We start from the raw sequence: 14401 nt of genomic DNA on the forward strand, positions 1-14401 counted from the left end.
GAGAGAGAGAGAGGGGCAAACCAAGAAACAAACTCTTAACTATAGAGAACTGATGGTTACCAGAGGAGAGGAGGGTGGGGGAATGGGAGAAAAAGGGGATGGGGATTAAGGAGTGCACTTATCATGATGAAAGATAAATAAAAAACAAAACAAAACAAAAAATGTAGAAAAGGCCTCTGTGAGGACATTCAGAGGTAGAACATAGTCCTTGCCAACTCTGAGATCCTAAAACCTGGCTTTAAGGCTAATTACTTTTGTAGTCACTGCCACAAAAAGCCGCTGAAGCAGGGGTGGTTCCCTCTTGATCCTGATGGAGTGTGAACAGACTTTCATTTTTCTCTTAGTTAAGCCAAGACAACTGCTAGACTGGAGGTGTTAAGTCCCCGGCACAAGCCTCTTGGGAGCAGGTATTTATCCAGTAAGAGAAATATTTTCTAAATCTCTACATTTCTGTATTTTATTTTTCCTATATTTTCTTATTAAAATTCTCTTGGAAAAACTCTAACTTTACTTAGCTGATCAAACCCCATAGAATAAGGAAGCAGTGCTGGGGGGAGGAGGGGAGATACTCCCAGTTGGGGTTTCCCTTTTCATTTCTGACTCCCATTTTATCCAGCATGATCATCTAGAAGGAAGGTCTCTGCTTAGATGTCACTCATCAAAGAGGGCTTCTCCACCACTTTATTTAATAAGACTCTGTCCCCACTTTATTTGATAATACTTATCCCCCTCATTTTGCTTTGGTTTTTCTTTCCATAGCACTTATTTTTTTAGTATCTGCAATGGAAAAGCTATGCTAGCCATTTTGAAGCACTTTTGTAAAAAGTGATGCAAAGAATTCTTCTCAAAGCTAGAACAAACAATCCTAAAATTTATATGGAACCACAAAAGACCCCAATCGCCAAAGTAATGTTGAAAAAGAAAACCAAAGCGGGAGGCATCACGATCCCGGACGTTAGCCTCTACTACAAAGCTATAATCATCAAGACAGTATGGTATTGGCACAAAAACGAACACACAGACTACTGGAATAGAATACAGAACCCAGAGATGGACCCACAAATGTATGGCCAACTAATCTTTGACAAAGCAGGAAAGAGTATCCATTGGAAAAAAGACAGTCTGTTTAACAAATGGTGCTGGGAGAACTGGACAGCAACATAAAGAAGAATGAAACTGGACCACTTTCTTACACCACACACAAAAATAAACTCAAAATGGATTAAAGATCTAAATGTGAGCCAGGAAACCATCAAGACCCTAGAGGAGAAAACAGGCAACAACCTCTTTGACCTCAGCCACAGCAACTTCTTACTTGACACGTTTCTGAAGGCAAGGGAAATAAAAGCAAAAATGAACTACTGGGACCTCAACAAGATAAAATGCTTCTGCACTGCAAAGGAAACAATCAACAAAACTAAAAGGCAACCAACAGAATGGAAGAAGATATTTGCAAATGACATATCGAATAAAGGGTTAGTATCCAAAATCTAGAAAGAACTTACCGAAACCAACACATGAAAAACAAATAACCCAGTGAAGAAATGGGAAGAAGACATGAACGGACACTTTTCCAAAGAAGACATCCAGATGGCTAACAGACACATGAAAAGATGCTCAACATCGCTCGTCAGGGAAAAACAAATCAAAACCACATTGAGATATTACCTCACACTGGTGAGAGTGACTAAAATTAACAACTCAAGGAACAAAAGATGTTGGTGAGGATGTGGAGAAATGGGAACCCTCTTGCACTGTTGGTGGAAATGTAAAATGGTGCAGCCACTCTGGAAAACAGTGTGGAGGTTCCTCAAAAAATTAAAAATAGAACTACCCTATGACCCAGCAACAGGACGACTAAGAATTATCCAAAGGAGGGGCGCCTGGGTGGCTCAGTCGGTTGAGCGTCCGACTTCGGCTCAGGTCATGTCAGCTGTGCTGACAGCTCAAAGCCTGGAGCCTGTTTCAGATTCTGTGTCTCCCTCTTTCTCTGACCCTCCCCTGTTCATGCTCTCTCTCTGTCTCAAAAATAAATAAACGTTAAAAAAAAAAATTAAAAAAAAATTATCCAAAGGAAAAAAAATAAAAATAAAAATAAAAGAATTATCGAAAGGATACAGCAGTGCTGATTCATAGGGGCATATGTACCCCAATGTTTACAGCAGCACTTTCAACAATAGCCAAATTATGGAAATAACCCAAATGTCCATCAACTGATGAATGGATGAAGAAGATGTGGCTTATATATACAATGGAATACTACTTGGCAATGAGAAAGAATGAAACCCTGCCATTTGCAGCAACGGGGATGGAACTGGAGGGTATTACGCTAAATGAAATAAGTCAGTCAGAGAAAGACAGATATCTTATGTTTTCACTCATGTGGAACTTGAGAAACTTAACAGAAGACCATGGGAGAAGGGAAGGGGAAAAATAGTTTCAAACAGAGAGGGAGGCAAACCCATTAAGAGACTCTTAAATGCAGAGAACAAATGGAGGATTGATGGGGGGGGGGGGCAGGGGGAAAGGGGAAATGGGTGATGGGCATTAACGAAGGCACTTGTTGGGAAGAGCACTGTAAGTGATGAATCGCAGGAATCAACCTCCAAAACCAAGAGCACACTGTATACACTGTACGTTAGCTAACTTGAAAACAAATTATATTAAAAAAAATAATAAAATAAATAGAAAATTACTTCTGTTAACAAATACCAAAAAAAAAGGGGGGTGCAAGGAGCAACAGAGGCCAGTTTAGCATGTGAGGAAAAATATTCAAATTCGAGTCACCACAGGAGGGCAAAGTCATCTTAGCAGCAATATGGCGATTATAGTACTAGATGTCACCAGTAACCAAACAAGAAGAAACAGAATATGATGAGGTAGACTAGGTATGATATGATGAGGTAGACTGTGACTTTATGGTCCCTCAGAAGGGCCCTTAGGAGCTGCCTGAAGGTAAAACATCTGAGAACAGGCCAGGTTGGTGCCCTGTGGACCAACAGTGCTTGCTCCTGCTTCAGTTAGAGTAGCTGTGTTTTCATCTGTTTTACTTGCTGGGACTCCATGTAAAATTTCATTTGAGAAAAGGGTCATGCTTCTTTTTCTTTTTAATGTTTATGAGGTGGGAGAGAGGGGGATGGAGAGAGACAGAGAGAGAGAGAGAGAGAGAGAGAGAGAGAGCACGCGGGGGAGGGGCAGAGAGAGAGAGGAACAGAGGATCCAAAGCGGGCTCTGCGTTGACAGCAACAAGCCTGATGCGGAGCTCAAACTCACAAATTGTGAGATTATGACCTGAGCCAAAGTCAGATGCTCAACCAACTGAGCCACCCAGGAGCCCCAAAAAGGGTCATGATTCTTAAAGAAAGGTTTGAAAATCCCATGCAGATGATGTCAAGGATTTAAAAATCTGAAAGATATTACAAGACTCTATGGGTAAGAAACAAGAACAAAATACTGAGAGTGATCATTATTAGCACAACATATAATGGTGGAAGTTCCCATGTGAAGAAGAGGCAGGAGGGGAGATCTGAGACCTCTTACAGAGAGCAGCTGAGATGTGTGTGGTCAGGTGAGAGGCCACCTTTACCTCCCACCATGAACTGAATCCTGCCCCTCACCTTTTTGTCTTGAGTGAAACTCCCGTGATGTTATTGGCAGCTGCTTCTTAATGGGCTTGATCTGGCTATTTGGTGATTCCCGATGAATTTCCCAAGGTGACAACTTCTCTGCAAGCATGTCCTCATTTTGTCCAAAAAACACCTGAAAGCAGTTAGGCATACCTGAGGCTGAAGAAGAGACCCACGTTGGGACTTTGAAATAAAATAAGAGAGAAGAAACTATGTAGAAATATCCTGGGACGCAGGAAAAGGGAGGAAGAAAGCACAGCCGTGTTCAGTTTTCTGGCACAGCTGGGAGTACATTCACCACCCAACATGTTTAGCGTGTTCAGTGGGAGTACAATTTGAGAGCTCTACCCCAATAATGGCCCAGAGCTTCTAACCCAGCCTGGTTGCCCATCCGTGCCTGATGCCTTTTTACCTGCTCAGTTGGCCCGTCAAGCTCTTTCTCCAGCTCCTCCAGCATAGTCACGGCTTGCTCTCCGTTCTCGGGCCGGTGCTCTCGCAGCCAGGCCTGCAGCTCCTCAGGCAGGATGGCCAGGAACTGCTCCAGCACCAGCAGCTCCAGGATCTGCTCCTTGGAGTTCACCTCGGGCCTCAGCCACTGATGGCAAAGCTCCCGGAGCCGGTTCAGAGCCTCCCGGGGCCCAGGCGACTCCTGGTAGCCAAAGTGCCTGAACTGCTGGTGGAAGGTCTCTGGGCTGCAGGAGGTGCTCCAGGGGAGGCTGGAGTCCAGATCACAGATCTGCTCTTCCTCTTCCATCTTCACTATCACAATGCTGTCAGACTGCTCTGAAGGTTGTGGACAGAGTGAGGACTTTCTCAATTTTGCAGACATTTGGACTGGAAATAAATAAGTAGGCTTTAATCTTCAGGGAGGTGAGCTTTCCTTAAGGACACTCCTTAAATACGATTAAACAAACAGGTAGAAACAAGACACAGACACGTTTCTTAGAAATACAACACTGGGGGCACCTGGTGGCTCAGTAGGTTAAGCCTCTGATTCTTGATTTCAGCTTAGGTCATGATTTCAGGTTCGGTTTGTGAGATCAAGGCCTGCAGAGTTGGCTTGGGATTCCTTCTCTCCCTCCCTCTCTCTCTGCCCCTCCCCCATGCATGCTCAAAATAAACAAATTTTTTTTTTAATTTAAAAACAAAGAAACATAACACTGTTACAGAAAGTACTGCCCTTAATCTTAACGTAAACCATGCTTTCAAAGAATACTTCCTTAAGAGAATTGAAGAGCTAAGATGGCATTAATTCATATGCATGAGTAATTCCCAATTTATTCTGAAAATCTTGCACATAAGGCTGACTAAATATCACAATAAGAGATCAGCCAGGATTGTGCAGGAACTCCTGGAGAACAGAAATAAGGGAAGCTTGAGAAAAATTATGACTCTGGGGCACGCTCAAACAGCCAATTAATTTTTTCTAGCCTGTTGCAAAGAGCATTAAGAAATAGTCTCATGAGAGAAGTATTCATGTGGATTTCTTTTCAACACTTACTATTAACAGTATTAAATAAAACATTAAGTTTAATACTATTGAACAGCATTAAAACAATACTATTTTGACATTAAAGGAACTATTTAAAAGAAAAAGTAATTGTACATTCCCTAATCTTAATGTGCTTCTATTTTTTCATATTCACTTCTACTTCCCATCCATAACATCTCCATTATTTACCTATCTCTTTAGTGTAGAATATTTAGGTTGTTTCTAAGTTTGACTACCATAAATAATTATGGGAGGCACATTTTCAGGAATATATTTTTCTCCTTTCAAATTATTCAAGGATATCCCAAGGACTTGGCTTGCTGGGGTCAAAGGAGAGCGGCAAATGTCTTGCTAGGTACTATCAAAGGAATTACTGAAACGATTGTTCACCAATTCACAATGTCAACAGCAAACTCAGTGATGTAATTTCTCCAGGTATCATGAGCTTGTCAGCAGGAAGGGGGTGGAAAGACACTTCTAGCACTATATGCATCACTGATCACTGATGGCTGATTACAAAATCTTATAGGTGACCCGATTTTTCTTTTTTATGCAGTTGACCTGAACAAGACCCGTGGCTTCTTAAAACTCTAGCAGGTGAGAGACAACGTTACCAAGTAAATAGAAGAACGTTATATACACTGCTATGCAGCAAATGATTACAGCTGACACAGAGTATTAACCATGTGCCGAGCACTGTTCTCAGCACCTTAAAGAGAAACTCCTTTAAACCTTCTCAAAAGTCCTGCACGCTTACTTCCATGCCTGCCTTGTAGATGAGGAACCTGCCAAGCTCAGGTGGAGTGACCACGGGCAAAGGGGCAGGGACGGGGCCTGATTCCGGGCCATCCACTTACCCACAGTGCTGCGTGGTCAAGAGGCCGGGGGCAGGGGTCCGGGTGCCGAGAAGGAGCAGCAGACCCAGATGATCCTGCGCCGGGGGAGAATCTAGGGTCGAGACCTGGGCGGCGGGAAAGGTTGAGGCCATGAGTTCGGACGCCGTCTGGGAGCGTTACATTGAGGGACTCTAAACTAAAAGCCTCTGGAAGTCACGGAGAGAGTGGCGGCCGGCACGCATTCTGCCTCTTCAGCACCTGCAGCCGCGTGCCACCTCCACAGCTGCTCTCGGCGCTACACAGGAGACTGGGACACCGAACCGCCAACACACGCGCGGGCCTGTGACCAACGGGCTCCCTCCCTGGAGGGGAGGCTTCGCCGAGAGCCCGGAAAGCGGGGTGCTACGGCGGAGGACCGACGCTCACCCCAGCACCCCTCCTCCAGCGGGGCCGAGTCGCCGCAGGTTGGCGCCGGAGGGTCTCCGGACGCGTAGCCCACCTGCCCCACCCCGCCCACGCCTCCCCCGCGCGGGGCCCCGGCCCCGCGAGACCGCGGGCCGCGCGCGGGCGTTGAGGACGCTGCGCGGAGGCCAGGTGAGCGCGCGCCGGCGGGGAGCCGAGAGAATTCGGCTGTGGCGGCAGGCGCCGCGGGGCTGCACCGGGAGGACGAGGGGAGGGGGGTCCCGGCGCGCGGCTAGGGGGCCTAGAGGTGCAGGACCGGCTGAGGGCCGAGGGAAACGCCGGGGGGGTGACAGGAGCGGGCGTGAAGAGGGGTTGTGCGGAGGGACGGGCTGGGAGGGCGGCCTCAGGGTGTCGTCGAGGTCCGCGCCACCTCCTCCCAAACCCCGGGTGAGGACGCCTCTCCATGCAGCCTAGGGGTTCAGAGGGGGCCTCGGCTCTCACCTCCCGACGGGGAAGAGCGACCCCGCGTTTTCCGGAAGGTGCCGGGAAAGCGCCCGGTCGGAAGCTGCTTCCGGTCCTCGCGGCTGGGTTGGGAGCCGGCCCGGGTTGAGGGAGCGGTTGCCATGGAGACGAGTCGCCGCCGCAGGAGGCTTTTGGTGAGGCGACTTCCGAGTTAGCGGAAGGGGATAACCCCGACGGTTGGGAATGCGACTGCTCCGCATTCCGGTTCACAAAACCCGGGGTGGTTGTTTTTCAGAGTGCTTCTACTTGGGTTATTCCATTTACTTCTCCATTAACCCGGTAAAGTTATTCCCACTTAACAAGAAATCAGTCCAAAGGTTTCGTGACTTGCCCAAGATCACAGAGAGGAAAGACTCCTTAGCTTTCTGCCTTTCAGTTCAACCTGCCTCTAATACCATCCGCGCTACTGGGGTTGGTTGTACTCCAAGTAGTACTGTTTTAAGGAAAAGATTTGACGCCACCCCGCCCCCACCCCACTCTTTCACGGGAGAACCGAATGACCCTTAAAAAGGTGACAACCCACCTACACAACATATTTTGGCACCAATATATACGTATATATTTCCTCAGATAACCTTTTAAGTAAATTTAAAAATGTGAGGCCACAACCCCACATATTGGCTTCCTCTTCCACCTACTTTCCATAGGGACTCTTGGAAAATGTAGTTGTAGAGGGAAGTAGGGAATTAGGGAGAGAACAGAGACGCTTGAAAACCACTTGGTAATAAACAACAATAAGAAAAAAAAAAACCACACCTTTTGGTATGACCTCTCCCCTCCCCACCCCCTCCCGCGCCAAGTATGCCCTTACCAGAGTCCGAAATGATGAGAGAAAAGGCTGCTTTATTCCAGCTGTACCAGACCTAAGGGTTAGGGGAGAAACTTGTCGCTTAGTTAATCTACAATGACATTAAATTTGAAGAAATTCTTGCACCAATAGGGGACTTTCACAGGATAAGATTATTTGTTGAGGCAGCTACTAATACAAATAGCAAGACAGTCCAAAAGTGCGGAAGGGAATGTGTTCACTCTGATGGTGGGTAGGTTAAGTTAGTCAAGGCAATGAGACATCCGAAACAGGAGCAGTCAATTTCTGACAGTGGTGTGAAGTCATAGAAGGTAGTTTAAGGAGAAAATGGACAGTAATTGAAGGCTGCAAAGAGAATAAGGAACTATTCTTGGGTTTGAATTCTACCAAATATCCAGATCATCCCAGAAGATGAAGCTAAGAAAAAAGTAAAAGAGTGTTTATGAAAAGTTTCATAGTGTAAGGGGAGCCTGGGTGGCTCAGTTGGTTAAGCCTTATACTTCAGCTCAGGTCATGGTGTCATGGTTGGTGAGTTGCAGCATCTCATGGTTGGTGAGTTGCGGGGTTGGTGAGAGCCCCGCATCTGGCTCTCTGCACTCAGGCTTTCTGCTGTCAGTGCAGAGCCTGCTTCAGATAGAGTGGAAAGTTAGCAGAAATAAGGTCCTAGTAGAAAGATCATCTGCTAAGTACCAGATGCGTGATACTCACTGAGAATTCAAACGTCAGACACAGATTTTTGCTCTTTAGGAGCTGATAGGCTAATAAAGAAGAATGGTATATAGATTGACTATTCTAAACGACATGGTAGCTGTTCTGATGGAGCTAACTACAGGATACTATAAAAGCACAAAGAAGGTGTTGGGGGGAGGGTGGAGAGAGTGGGCTTGGAGTTGTTGGGGAAAGCTGAGTGCCATGTAGTCGAAACTGAGGGACCAGTGAAATTTTATATTTGCTGGGATTGAAGGATGGCAGGCCATGAGTGGCTAAGGATGAGGATGAAGAAATAAGAAGTTTCGAAAGATGTGGCAGGCCAGGTAAAAGGCTATGAACTAAAATTTTAATCAGGGTCTTCTGAAGTAAAGTCTGCCTGAGATTCTTAGCATAAACCATTTTACCAAACATTCTGAAGATGCTCAGACAACCTGAAGATAATATACACCTTCCCAGTATGCATTCCTTGATGATCAATAAGGACTGGGTTCTAACTCCCATTCCCCAGTGAATGATCTGCTGCTGAATAAAGTTTGAGCTTTAAGTAAAGATTTTTCGAGAAAATGTCCCCAAAGTGAAAGACAGATTCACAGATTAAAAGGGCAGCCCTTTGCATGCACCACACAAGGGATGAAGACCTGTATCATTCTGGAATTTCTTAAAATACAGGACAAATTTGAGATCCTAAAAGCTTCCAGAATCTAAGGAGCTGCAAGCTAAGATTTGAAAAACAAGATGATTATTAGACTTCTCAGTCTAGAAGATAATGAACAATGCCATCAAAATCTTGAGGAAAATTAATTTCCAAATTAAACACAGCTGAATCATATTCAAAGTAGGAATAAGGACATTTTCAGACATGCTAAGTGTTAAAAAAAAAAAAAAAAACAAGTTCCCTCCCATGCATCCCTTCTCAGGAGGCTACTGGAAGTCTGCCCTAAAGAGAGAGTAATCCAAGTAAGACAACACGGATAGGGGATTCAACATAGTAGGTAATGAGGGAAATTCTTGAGAGGGTGATAAAGGAGATCCCAGGAGACAGATTTGGAGTTAAGAAGTAGAGGGATGGAGTGCTCAAGGCACATGCCTCAATGGGGGAATAATAGTGCAGATAGAGTACTGGGTATGTTTGTTATATTCCAATGCTGAGAGATTGATACTTCAAGTTGAAAGTTAGTGATTCTGGCAGGATAAGTGATTGATAGATAGAAGACGAAGCAAAGGGCGGAAGCAGCACTCATTTATCATTAAGTTCAGGCAAACAGAATGGTGTGCAAGAAATTTAGGGTACATTAGAAGGCTTAGCTATGGATAATGCTTACCTAGTCATTATAATATGAACACTGAAATTTGATCTAACCAAGTATATTGGGAGGTTTGGGGGAAAGGGAGGAATGATAATTCGGTGTATGAGGGAAGTGTGGCTGCATAAGAGAGCTAAATCCTTATATTTCATAATATGAACTTAATAATATGTAAAAGTGAAATATGAAAAGAAATAGCTGTCTTAAATTATTTAGAACGTGTAAGTAAATCCCCACAGAAACAGCTATAAGAGTGGAAAGGGCATGTAGTTCTGCAAAGCAGGACTTAGTGGTGGAGGGGAGAGGGGACTGCTCTTGTCCATTCTAGGTCTTCTAGACCAATTTGAATTTTTAATTACATATACTATAACATCAATTATAGAGAATAAACTATAATTGCACCTCCCCTTCCCTTTAAGCCTTTTTTATTAAGTTTATTTATTTATTTTTGAGAGCGAGAGAGCAAGTGAGCAGGGGAGGGGCAGAGAGAAAGGGACAGAGAGAATCCCAAGCAGGCTCCACACTGTCATCACAGAGCCTGATGGCAGGTCTCTAACAAATGAACTGTGAGATGAGGACCTGAACCAAAACCAAGAGTCGGACACTTAATCAGATGCTTAACCGATTGAGCCACCTAGGTGCCCCAAAAGGTTATTTATTTGTGAGAGAGAGAATGAGCAGGGGAGGGGCAGAGAGAGAGGGGGACAGAGGATCCAAACAGGCTCTGAGCTGACAGCAGAGAGCCTGATGTGGGGCTCGAACTCACAAACCATGAGATCATAAGCTGAGCCAAAGTCAGACACTTAACCGACTGAACCACCCAGGTGCCCTCCCTTTAACCCTTGTATAAAGAAGCTTCCACCCTTATCCATTCACTGTCTTCCCTACTGCCATATATGATTAACTTACTTTCATCCTTCTCAGCATTTCACATTATTTACAACAGTACTTCTTCCCCTTAGAATTTTGTCCTTCATTACTCCTCTGTCCTTCTAAACACAGTGGTTCTTCTTGTTCTGCAATCCCACATACAATTAGTGTTCTTGTTCTGTCTTTGGTTCCTGTAGTTTTCATGTTATAGGCTCTCTTTGGGCCAGCTCATGTACTTCCACCTATAAGCCTTTAATTACCAACCCTGAACCAACGAGTACCAATTTGTATCTTGAGACCGATCCTCTTCTTGAGCCTCCTCCCCATAGAGGTGACTTTATGAAACATGACTACTTGTTTGTTTCACAGGCACCTTAAACTAAATGTGAGTTCTTCTTCACTTCCTCTACACTCGCCTCTTTTTCCTCCTTTTCTCCTGGACTAGTACCACGATCCCCCCAGTAGAAATCTGGGATCTTCCAAGATGTGTCTGTTTCACTCATGTACATGTCAGACAGGATCTGTGTCCCATTCATCCTTGTGTTCTCTGTGTCATTTGTTCCCTGTAACATAATTAGCACATTGATCTCTAGTTAATGTATGCTCCATAAGTATGTGGATAAAAAGAGGATCAAACTGATAAAAGGGGCAGTTTCTGAAAATTAACAAAGACTGTTCAGGTAGATTTAAAGGCTTAGTAGTTACCAGGAGGACAGATAATCTGCAAGAAGGAGAGCCCATTGGATCAGAGAGCTGCTGCAGGTAGATACGTTGCAATAAAAGCATAATGGCTCATGACATTTTAATATGAAGAGATAGAGATAATAAATTTCATACAGTACTGAAAATCCATATCTGGTGCAACAGTAAAGCCTAATGAGAAGAGAGATCTATGGTAGAATTTCAGAGTCTGCTATATAACCATGGGTGTTTAGCACGCTGCCCATATAGAATCTTGATTCTCACCTTTCTTCCAGGGCATAGGGCTTCAAATATTCATTTGTGAGTTGGTTCTCCCCAGACTGGAACTAAACATTTGGTGATAACCTGATTTTGTGCTGCATTAGTGTCCCAGGGCTGCCATAACAAATTACCGTGAACTTGGTGGCTTCAAATAATAATTTATTATTATCTCATGGTTCTGGAGATTAGAAGTCTGAAATCAAGGTGTTGGCAGGTCCATGCTCCCTCGGAAAGCTCTACAGAAGATTTCTTCTTTACTTCTTTCCAGCTTCTCATGGGTGCCAGCAATACTGCATCGTTTCAATCTCTGCCTCTGTCATCACATGGACTTCTCTAAGTGTGGCTCCATGTCTCATCTCCTTTTAAAAAGCCACCAATTGGGGCGCCTGGGTGGCGCAGTCGGTTAAGCGTCTGACTTCAGCTCAGGTCACGATCTCACGGTCCGTGAGTTCGAGCCCCACGTCGGGCTCTGGGCTGATGGCTCAGAGCCTGGAGCCTGTTTCCGATTCTGTGTCTCCCTCTCTCTCTGCCCCTCCCCCGTTCATGCTCTGTCTCTTTCTTCTCAAAAATAAATAAAACTGTTAAAAAAAATTTAAAAAGCCACCAATCGTTGGATTTAGGGCCCACCCTCATCCAGTCTGACCTCATCTTAACTAATTGCATCTGCCCCCAAAATGTACTTTTCTAAAGAAGGTCACATTCTGAGTTTCCAGGTGGACATGAATTTTGGGAGGACACTATTCACCCCATTACATGCCTTTGATAGCTAGCAGTTTATTGAAATTCATCCTTTGCTGTCTGTAAACATGAAATGGACCTTTTAAATATTTTTCCTTTGCCAACAAGCATAATGTTATGAATTGTCAGTGGGAGGCTCTGGAGAGACTTTGCAGGGGAAAGGGGCTTCCCTTCCTGGTTCCAGTGTGCTGACTGTACAGACTCAGCATGTAGCTCTCCTGGATCCAGCAGGAGATTGCCCTGGCAGCAATTTTCTCCTGCACCCTCATGGGCAGTTTCATAGCAGAGTGCCTCTAGTGAGATAACCTCCAGTAAATGACTTTTGCTTGCACTCTGGAGAAAAGACTTCCAGCAAGTTCCATTACCCTGGAACAATAGAGACATATCTGCTATGTGGTGAGCCATGGCCATGCAGTGTAGAGGAGACTTCTAATAATCAGGCTGATACTCCATGGATATAAATCAGTCTTTTAACCTAGTAACCCTGTGCTTGCTCGGTGAGCCGTAAAGTGGCCACAATGGCAGGGATGGAAGCTATGCATGGGGCTCAAAAATGTGGACTTCCCCTACCCAGTGCTGACCTGTCTAACATTACTGCTGAGTACTTAATCTGTCAACAGAAGAGACCAACAGGAGGCCCCTCATATGGCACCACTTCCTGTAGGGACCAACCAGCCACCTGGTGGCAGACTGATTACACTGGGCCTCTTTTTTTCATAGAGGAGGCAGAGAGACATCCTCACTGAATATACATGTTGTCTGAATATGGATTTGCCTTCCCTTAACATAATACTTCAGCCAGGCGTACCATCTGTGTACTTGCGGAAGTATTTATGGAATGCTTTATCCATCGTCTTGGTATTCTGCACAGCATTGCCTCTTATCTAGGAGCTCATTCCACAGCAAAGGAAATACGGCATGGGGCTTATGCTTATGGAATCATCTGGTTTTACTCACATGTTCCATCACCTAGGAGCAGATGGCCTAATTTAAAGTTGGAATGGCTCATTGAAGCCTCAGTGGTGGTGCCAATTGGGAGACAATATCCCAAAACAATGTGATTCTGTCTCACAGAATACAGTAGATGCTTTGAATCAGCAACTGTTATATAGTGTTTTCTCTCTCATAGCCAGAACACATGGATCTGGGCATCAAGGGGTAGAAGTGGGACTGGCTGCCCTCACTGTTAAACTCAATAATCCATTTGCAGAATTATTCTTGCTGCCCCAGAAACCTTGAGCAATGTCGTTATGGAAGTCAGTCTCCAAGGGAGGAATGCTTCCACTAGCAGACATAATGGTTCAATTGAATTGGAAGGTGAGAATGCCTCCTGGACATTTTAGACTTCTTAGGCCATTGAACCAACTGGAAAAAAAAAGTCACTCTAAGTGAGGTGCGTAAACTTGAGTTGCTGTACAATGCAGATAAGAAGGACTATGAAGCCAAAAGAGTTGCCTGGAGGTGCCTACGAGTGAAGGTTTGGATCACTCCAGCTGAATTTCTGGCTGAGGATGGGGGAAATGTGGACTGGGTAGCGGAAGAAGGAAGATGGAGATATCATTGACAGCCTCACAGCAAATCACAGAAACCGTGACAGTAATAGCTTTGTATATTTCCTATTTGTTTATTATATATGTTGTTTATTTTTTATTTAAATTTTTTTTAACGTTTATTTATTTTTGAGACAGAGAGAGACAAAGCATGAACGGGGGAGGGTCAGAGAGAGGGAGACACAGAATCGGAAACAGGCTCCAGGCTCCGAGCTGTCAGCACAGAGCCCGACGCGGGGCGCAAACTCACGGACCGTGAGATTGTGACCTGAGCCGAAGTCGGCTGCTCAACCGACTGAGCCACCCAGGTGCCCCATATATGTTGTTTATTTTATGTGCCAACCATTTTCTTCTATTTCCTTCCCATTGCTATTTTATGTATGTATAGGGGAAAGCTAACTTCACAATTTATTCATTAGGTAACAGAATTTGAGGAGTGGGACGCTGCCAGAATTTGAGGAGTAATTAAGATTATCAGTGATGGATACATTGACTGTTGGGACTGTGCTCTCCATATTTTGAGGAAAAGGTAAGAATTTTACCTTTACAACTACTAGATAGTTGTATTTTGTCACAAGA

General features: G+C 44.6%; 1 protein-coding gene across 1 annotated transcript in view; it reads right to left on the reverse strand.

Moving 5' to 3' along the window:
- LOC125148658 (uncharacterized) overlaps positions 1-6484 on the reverse strand; it is an 86723-nt gene extending 80239 nt beyond the window's left edge. The window contains exons 1-3 of the mRNA XM_047826667.1: positions 5976-6484; positions 4039-4460; positions 3618-3759 (exon numbers count right to left, since the gene is read on the reverse strand). Coding sequence (XP_047682623.1) covers positions 3618-3759; positions 4039-4455 — 559 coding nt within the window. The 5' untranslated portion in view covers positions 4456-4460; positions 5976-6484. The remainder of the gene's footprint in view (positions 1-3617; positions 3760-4038; positions 4461-5975) is intronic.
- Between the last annotated feature and the right edge of the window lie 7917 nt (positions 6485-14401).

The sequence above is a fragment of the Prionailurus viverrinus genome, chromosome D3, assembly GCF_022837055.1.
Source record: "Prionailurus viverrinus isolate Anna chromosome D3, UM_Priviv_1.0, whole genome shotgun sequence".
In the NCBI taxonomy this organism is placed as follows: domain Eukaryota; kingdom Metazoa; phylum Chordata; class Mammalia; order Carnivora; family Felidae; genus Prionailurus; species Prionailurus viverrinus.